Source organism: Capra hircus, chromosome 13, assembly GCF_001704415.2.
Source record: "Capra hircus breed San Clemente chromosome 13, ASM170441v1, whole genome shotgun sequence".
In the NCBI taxonomy this organism is placed as follows: domain Eukaryota; kingdom Metazoa; phylum Chordata; class Mammalia; order Artiodactyla; family Bovidae; genus Capra; species Capra hircus.
The window spans coordinates 54,338,005-54,346,330 of record NC_030820.1 but is presented as its reverse complement, the minus strand read 5'-3'; the positions used below and the strand labels follow the sequence as shown (position 1 = coordinate 54,346,330).

General features: G+C 53.1%; 1 protein-coding gene across 3 annotated transcripts; it reads left to right on the top strand.

The window, feature by feature from the left end:
• Window positions 673-8,114, top strand: MTG2 (mitochondrial ribosome associated GTPase 2). Of its 3 annotated transcripts, none has more exons than XM_018057590.1 (8): window positions 673-722; window positions 2,066-2,274; window positions 3,896-3,904; window positions 3,983-4,130; window positions 4,762-4,877; window positions 5,323-5,541; window positions 5,705-5,843; window positions 6,566-8,114. In XM_018057590.1, the coding sequence occupies exons 2-8, from the start codon at window positions 2,071-2,073 to the stop codon at window positions 6,958-6,960; spliced, it is 1,230 nt and encodes a 409-aa protein (XP_017913079.1). In that variant the 5' UTR covers window positions 673-722; window positions 2,066-2,070; the 3' UTR covers window positions 6,961-8,114. The 3 variants fall into 3 exon arrangements, with proteins under 3 accessions (XP_017913079.1, XP_017913081.1, XP_017913080.1); XM_018057591.1 differs by lacking the exon at window positions 673-722 and adding an exon at window positions 729-1,339; XM_018057592.1 differs by lacking the exon at window positions 3,896-3,904.

Below are 8,326 nucleotides of genomic sequence, written 5' to 3'. Positions count from 1 at the left end.
CCATTTTTATGTAATGTGGGGAGTGATGCCAGCGGCTCGTCACTCTCGTGTCTCTTCTGTCCGCGGCAGCTCAGGCCGAAGCGAGTTGTCCGCGCGGCGCGGTCGGTGCCGCCTGGTCTCCCGGCTGAGGTGCGGGCGCCCGGGCGGCGACCCCGCCCCGGCCGCGTCTGGACTCGGCATCTCCGGCCCGGCACGGCCGACCGAGCATCTCTCCCGCGCCCAGCCGGAGCCTCGCCTCGGCGGTCGCTGAGCGCCGGCGGCCGCTCAACCTCGGAGCCAGAGGTGGGCGTCTGACCATTCGGCCGTGACCGGGCAGGTCGCCCCGTCTCGTTCACGAGCACAGGCCGTTCACGAGCACAGGCCGTCCTCGGACAACCGTCCTCATCCGCCGTTTCTCTCTTCAGTCGGACTTTGGCGTCTTGTTTTATGCCTTTGGTGTGATTAATAAACTGGCTCTTCGAGAACCGACCTGAAGACTGAGTTTCCGTGAGGTGATGGGGAGCCGGAAGCCGCGGTGGGAGAGGGTTGCCCGGCCCGCGGTGTCGGAGTCCCTGGGTTCAAAGGAAACACCCGCCCACTTGCTGGAAACCCTCCTCGGCTCTCCCCGGACGCCCGTAGCCCCTCCCCCTCTCGCACATGCGCGCTGAGGACCCCTGCGCAGGCGGGGCCGGCCCGGAAGTGATCCCTGGAGGCGGCACCGGAAGTGACGTGCCCGCGGAGTGGTGAGTGTGGGTAGCGTCCGGGCACCCGTGGGAGAGGGTAGGGCACAGGCGTGGGACCGAGCGCGCCCTCGAGTCCCTGGCCCGGGCTTCCTGCTTTCCTTTAGCCCGCGTGGGCGCGCTCCGGCAGCCCGGAGACGCCCTCGGGCCGAGGTCCTCGCGGGTGTTCTGTAGTTGCGGTGGCGTGGTCGCACAGAACAGTGTGAGCGTGAACACTGGTGTAGAGTTCTGCAGAAGCAGCGTCCTGCTCTGAGGGCAGCTCGGGGCAGGCTGGACCTCTCAGACCCGTCCTGGTCTGGCACCCCGGTCCGTCAGGAGGGGGCTTCCTTCTGTAGAGGACCCTTCTCGAGACACGAGCGGAAAGGAGAACACGCTTTTAAATAATAGTTCTCAGGCACATAGATTTTAGCAGCGGAAACGTGTCCAGAGTTAAGAAACACAACATTGATTCTTTAAAAATGACCTTTGCCTTGGTGCCCTGGACGGTGGTCGTGTGTGTGTCCCGCATTTGAAGAACACTGCTGTGAATCACTGGTGCAGTGAGGATACTACGTGAAGTGGGCAAGTGACAGCCTCTCTTGAGTCTCAGCCTCCACTGCTTTAAAATGGGCGTGCAAAATGTAAGGGTCCGAAATCCTGGCACGGTCTCTTGAGGACAATTTAAGGAGGGTGTAAAGGCCCCCGTTTGAAGGGGAGCATTCAGGGAAACAGCAGAGTTGATGTTTTTATCTGGAGCTGGTGACAATGGCGTTGCTGCCGCTCCTGGACCCCCGCAGGGTAAGGAGAAGGACCAGGACAGAGGAGTGTAGACATGGCCTCCTTGGCTGGTGGTGCAGCCTTCAGTCGATATCCAGCTCTTGCTACTCCATCCAGCCATTGCCCAACAGCAAGGCAAATGAGGGTGGTCCTGCAGGGTATTCTCTTGAAACAGCAGGGTGGGAAAGGAGTCTAGAAAAGCAAATGGGGAAAATCCAGTATGCGGTGTTATCTTTCATAGGGTTGTAAGAAACAAATGGGTTTGTTTTGGCGTTGGGGCCGGGGGTTGTCCTCAAGATTTATGGGCTCTCAGTTCCCTGGCCACAGAGGGAGCCTAGGCTTCTGGCAGTGAGAGCCCAGAATTCTAACCACTAGGCTACCAGGGAACTCCTTCCAAGTGGCATATGGGCTAAGAGGGCCTGACTCCTGTGGAAAGTGGTGAGTGAGGTGAGAGCTTCCTTCATGGGCTCATTTATTTCAGAAACGTACATCAGGATTTTTTTGGCCCAGGAACCCACACTTCTTTAGTTTCAATTTCATGTTCAGGTTTAAACCAGATGTCTTATTTTACCGGTTTGCCTTTTGTTAAGGAGTTATGATACCTTCAAGGCTTTTCTCAGCGAGACCCCAAGCAGTGTTGGAGGGTATGGGGTGCTGGATGCTAGCAGCCCGCATGGTCCATGGGCCCAGCCGCCTTCTTCTGCTGCGCGCTTCTCCCAGACTGCTCTCAGTCAGCTGTGCGGACTGCACCAAGCACCAGGAATCACCCAGGAAGCAGCCACTCTCGGAGAAAAAACTGGTGAGACTTCTAGAAACCCTGAAGGGATTTGCCTCCAGTTTCCTCACTGGAAGTCACAGGGTGTTGTTTTGAGCTCCCATTGTCTTGTCTTCATTTATCCTTGAAGATGAGGACATGAGATGAAGGCCTGTGGATACCAAGTACCATGCAGGCCAAAACTGTGGTGGCCCCAAGGTGGTACCCAGTGTGGTAGAAGTGATGACCCTTCTGGGTATTCTCTGCCTTCACCAGGAGGGTGCCCAGACTCCTGTATCACTAGCCTATGTGTCTGAGATAAGTATTATATATATTCTTAAATGCATGGAGATGGGAACGGCTTACCCACTCCAGTATTCTTGCCTGGAGAATTCCATGGACAGGAGAGCCTGGCAGGCTACAGTCCATGGGGTCACAAAAGTCAGATACAACTGCGTGACTAACACTTTCACTTTTCACTTTCATATTCTTAAATATGTGTGAATAGTTCTTAATTTATAACATTGGAGAGGGGGCACATAGACGTTTAGTTTTATAGTTCTCAAAGTCTTACACTTTTTTGTTCTTCTGTTTACCAAAACCTATTTAAAATATGAATGATCTTTAATCAAATTGAAGAATGTACGTGTTTAAGACCACTTTGTTTTCTCCTAAGTAGGGGGTTCCACATGAGGCTCATTAGGGCAGAGAGTACTTCCTGTGGGAAAATTACTTTGGCAGTCAGTAAGTGTACTCAGATGTATCAGGTTTCCAATGGTTATGTCTCCTCCCTGGAATGTAAGCGCTGATTCTGAGTTTTATCTTCTGTTCAGTGCTCATCAGTTGTGCTTTTTTCCCATCAGGTTGCTTTCCCTCGTGTTCAAAATTATGCATTGTGTTTTTGAATAGTAATTCATGGTTTTTCCATGTGGTGGTGCCAGAGCATCTTAAAATATTTGTGTGTTTTCCTTTTTTAAAAAAAGATCTGCTTATGGAAATGCAGATGCCTTGGTCCCCACGGAGGGGCTGTGTGGGCGGCCACATCTGCCTGTGCACTCCTGTGGGAAGCAGGCAGGCTTCTTGGGACAGGGCTGGGGTGGTAGCCCCAACTTGCACCCTGGCACCTCGGGCAGCTGGACATCTTGTGCCAGTGAACATTTATTAAACATTAGCCTGGTCGGTTAGTTCTAATTCTTGAGGTCAGTTGTAGCTCCCTTAGGGACCTGGAGAAGAACTTGCTCACAGATTGGAGCTCGGTTTGCATCACCACATTTAAAAATGTGGACCTACTCAGTTGGCCAGAGACTTCTGCTCTTAGCGGGAAGCCTGGCAATGGCCCAGGGACCGTCGCTCTCAGTGTCTCGTGCTGAGGAACAGAAACTTCGTTAGTAAAGGTCTGTTATTTCAGTAGTGTGTTTCTATTTGAAAAAAATCTAGGAAGACGCTTTATTTAAGGAGTGTCTCCTGTGCTGTGCTGTATTTAGGTCGTTAGTGTTGTTTGTTTCTGGGGCGTGTATTCCACGCTGAGCACTCTTTACATCTGCATCGTGAATTTACATTTGCCTACAAATAGCAGTGACTTCCGGGAACTCTTTCTTATATTTGCATTTTAGGAGAGATTAACAATGTTAGTATTATTAACATCTAATTTTAAAGTTCTTCCTAGGTAGAAAAGGTACGTTTCAAATGGCTGCTTGGTCCTTGGAAGGACTGCGGAGTTAATACCAATCGGGGCACCCTGTGCTCTCTGCAGAAACGGCATTTTGTGGATCATCGCCGAGTGCTCGTCCGAGGGGGACGCGGAGGCAATGGGGTGAGCTGCTTTCACAGTGAACCCCGGAAGGAGTTTGGAGGCCCTGACGGTGGTGATGGAGGCAACGGGGGCCATGTCATCCTGAGAGGCAGGTGCCCTTGGGCAGCTGGGGAACTTCACTCTTGTCTGTCATCTCTGGATGGGGAGTTTGCACCTTCTTGCCCTAACAGGAATTTGAATTCAAAACCGATGTGTGGACATCATTTTATTAAATTACGTGGATGTTCACATTTAGATATTTTACCCCAAACCAACTTTCAAACCAACTTTGATGGTTTGTTGTTTTTTTAATGTTTCAGGAACATTAAGACTATCAGAGAATCTAACATTCTGGTACCATATGTCCAAGGGTTAAATCTGTTAGTGTTACTATCAGTCAAGTGCTAAAAGGGTGTTGATCGCCCCTAAACACATGGAGCACAAAGGCCTAGCAAACCAGTCCACTTGGAGTTAGTAGCCATTCACAGCATAATAATAAAGTACAGCTGTTTTCAAATCACAATGATATTGTGGGTAGTTGTGAATTTTTTCGAAACTGTAGTATCTTTTAAAGGAAAATAAGAATTTAGCTTTTTCAAAAAGTCTCATTGCTGGTTTGGTAACTTTTGCCGTGACTTCATCCCGTGTGCATTCTTAATCTGAACAAGAGAAATTTTATGAAATGAGATGGGTCTGCCTTTAACACAGAGGGCGGTGACGCTTCCCGCTTTGACTTCCAGTTGACCAGCAGGTCAAGTCTCTGTCCTCTGTCCTGTCGCAGTACCAAGGGTTTGACGGCGAGGACGGCGGCAGGAAGAACTGCTTTGGGCGGAATGGCGCTGTCCTCTACATTCGGGTAGGCCAGGCGTGGAGTCCCCTGTCCACCCTGTGGGCCGTCGGGTTCCCAGGTCCTGCGAGTGGCCCAGAGGGGCCTGTCTTCCACAGAGCAACCCCAGTCGGGGACTCAGTGTCAATTTCATACCATATGCACCTATGACCTGTTCACAGTCCTGAGACGATTCTGTCTTCCAGTGAGGGGACCCACAGGTCCGCAGTCCCTATCTGCAGCCCCGCAAGCCTCCCCTGCCCTACCCCCTGGGGCATCTCTGTGTGAGCAGTGGGTTCACGCCCTCAGCATCGCTCTCATTCGCAGATGCTCTGCTCACCCTGATGCTATAGAAGTGCTACTGGGAGAAGCCATTGTGCAGCCTGCTCCCCAGAACCCTGAGGGCCCTCCTCCCTCTGGGAGCTTGAAGTACCCCCTTCTCTGGAGCCCCTAAAAACACTTTGTTGTGTTTCAGGTCCCCGTGGGCACTTTGGTGAAGGAGGGAAATGAAGTCCTGGCTGACCTCTCGCGCCCAGGAGACGAGTTCATTGCAGCAGTGGGCGGGGCAGGGGGGAAGGGTAACCGCTTCTTCCTGGCTAACGACAACCGTGCACCCACAACTTGCACCCCCGGACAGCCGGGCCAGGAGCGCGTCCTCTTTCTGGAGCTCAAGACGGTGGCACACGCTGGACTGGTGGGTGTTTGTGCATCATGGCGGCCGAGCAGCCCGCTTTCTCCTATCAGGCCCTCTTGGCTTCATTAGGAGCCCTGTTCTTGCTTGTCCCCCGTTCCCAACCTGAGACTCTCTGACCCAACCAGGTACAGACTCTGTGGTGACAGTCTTCACTGTCTTCCAGGTTGGGTTCCCCAACGCCGGGAAGTCCTCGCTTCTCCGGGCCATTTCAAATGCAAGGCCCGCTGTGGCCTCCTACCCATTCACGACCCTGAACCCCCACGTGGGGATTGTTCACTACGAGGACCACCAGCAGATAGCAGGTAGGATCTCTCAGAGGATTGGGTGATGGTGGAATTCAGAGCCATGCTTATGTAACTTACATGCAGCCTTGTTTTTCTTCATTTAAAAATTATAGTTCTTTATCAAAATCGGTTTAGATTTGCTTCCCACCCCCTCCCCCAGGCATCTGTTAGTGGCAGTTCGGGAATTTGAGTTTAAATTTCAAACCTGAGGAAATTACTCCTTTTCACCGCCTCTATTCTTCTTTTCCATCTACGGGGAATTCGGCAGCATCAGTCATGTGGACAACATGTGATTTTAAAAGCTTTCCCTGTACCATTTTGAGAGAAGAAAACTTTTTCCAGAAGATAATGTACCCATTAAAAATAGTAAGCCTGCTGGCAACGTGGTTTGTATAGCACTTTATATTTGCAGAGGACTCTATCATAATTTCTATCGGTAATCAAATTATTAATAGATTACAGGAAGCCGTTTTCCCCTTTTTTGAATCACTTTTGAAGCCAGAGAGATTGGAATGTGTTAAGTAGTTCTTATTAGACTGATCTGTCATCATGCCAGTCACCCAAATATTTCAAAGCATTAGCAAGACTGGAAGCTGCAGTGCCTCAGATGGAATCGGCCTGGTGAATCAGCAAGGCGGAAAATTGAACGACTTCACTCATGAGATACTTTTTGGAAGGAAAGTCTCAGTGCCCAGAGGCCCCGGGCTCCCCTCCTGACTGTCTGCTTGTCTCCTCCACAGTGGCTGACATCCCCGGCATCATCCGGGGTGCCCACCAAAACCGGGGCCTGGGCCTGGCCTTCCTCAGGCACATCGAGCGCTGCCCCTTCCTCCTGTTCCTGGTGGACCTTTCAGTTCCAGAGCCCTGGACGCAGCTGGACGACCTGAAGTATGAGCTGGAGCAATACGACGAAGGCCTGTCCAAGAGACCCTACGCCGTCGTGGCAAACAAGATCGACCTCCCGCAGGCCAGGGCCCGGCTGCCCCAGCTGCAGGCCCGTCTGGGCCAGGAGGCCATCGCCCTGTCGGCAGCCACCGGGGAAAACCTGGAGGAGCTGCTGCTGCGTCTGAAGGAACTGCATGACCGCCATGTGGCCACCGAGCTAGAGCACGGCCGCCAGCCGCTGCGGTGGTAGCAGAGGAGGCCACACCTGGCAGGCCAGCTGCAACTGGAGATGAGGAAGGAGCCCCAGGGAATTGGGAGGCCTTGGTGCAGGGGCCTTCCTGCCAACCTGGGACTCCCAGCCAACACACCCCCTGCCTTGGGACAGGACCCCTTGGGCAGCGGACGCTCCTGCCCCTGCCAGTCTCTCCCCAGTGCTTCCACACCCGCCTGCGTGTGAGTGACGTGCTGCAATGGGCTCATCTGTGTTAATTGGCCCCTAATTATTAATAGCAGGGATTACATGCTGGCTGACGTCACCAGATGGGACGTGGACAGGAGCCAGCGTCAGCAGCGCTGACTCGCGGGTGGTGGCAGCTGAGGCAGAGGTGGGCCTCTGATTCCACAGCTGTTGGCACCCTTTCACAGGGATGCTCCGTCTGCTGCGTGAGGCAGGGGGTGAGGAAGCTTTTGCAGGTGCCCAGCTGTGAAGAAACAGGGCATCAGTGAGGGTGACGCCCGCTCTGTCATCCCAGACGGTGCTGTGCTCTGTGGAAGCTGAGCTTCACGACTGAATGCTCCCAATATCCGACCTGGGCCTCATGGTGGGTTATTAACTGCAGGCTGCAGGCAGGGTGTCAGCAGCCTGAGCCCCAGGATGGTCAGGGACAGGTCTGTGTTGCTAGGTGTCACTGGCAGCTTTACCCACACCTCAGGGTCCCCCAACTGCAGATGCCCTAATGAAGACAAGCCCACACATCGAGCAAGGTGTGGGCCCACACATCGAGCAAGGTGTGGGCCCACACATCTGTTTCCCCCAGCTAAAGTGTGATGCCCCTGACGTGTCCCTGAGGGGTGAGGGAGGGGCAGAGGAACAGGCCCTCTAGGAGTTGGCCTCAGGGTCTCAAGGCATCTGAGCCTCTGGATCACTCAAACCCACATCGTTTCTGCATGATGGGGGCTGGGCAGACCTCAAACAATAAGCCAGCGCCTCAGCTTTCAGGAGCAATTCCATTCTGATCTAACATCAAATCTGTGACAAGAACAAGAGTTCTTTACCCGAAGCTTTATTTTAATGTCTTGTAATTTCAGAGATCCTTGTGTTCTGGAAACCAGAGATGGGTTTTGCATCTGTTTGTTCTTTCAGGCCACCACAAAGAGTAAAAGCCAGGTCTGAGTAGCATTTAATTATCAACGGCCTTTCATCTTGCTCACAGGGCCCCCGCCACGCTCACTCTTCAGAGGCGGAGACGCTCAAGATGCCCGTGTAGCTGACCCGCCAGGGACCCCACTGCAGGGGCAGGGGCTCGTCCAGTTCTCGCTGTGTCCCCCAGAGCCTCAGGACCTGACCATCAGGGGCACCAGTACATTTGTGGAACGAGCAAGTGTGTGGTGGCAGA

Bases quoted from the DNA above. Each gene is read 5' to 3' on its own strand.
- MTG2 (XM_018057590.1), top strand. From the start codon at position 2,071: ATGATACCTTCAAGGCTTTTCTCAGCGAGACCCCAAGCAGTGTTGGAG. The intron at 4,131-4,761 runs GCAGGTGCCCTT...TTTGACTTCCAG, and splicing joins GGGCCATGTCATCCTGAGAG to TTGACCAGCAGGTCAAGTCT. The intron at 4,878-5,322 runs GTAGGCCAGGCG...GTTGTGTTTCAG, and splicing joins GCGCTGTCCTCTACATTCGG to GTCCCCGTGGGCACTTTGGT.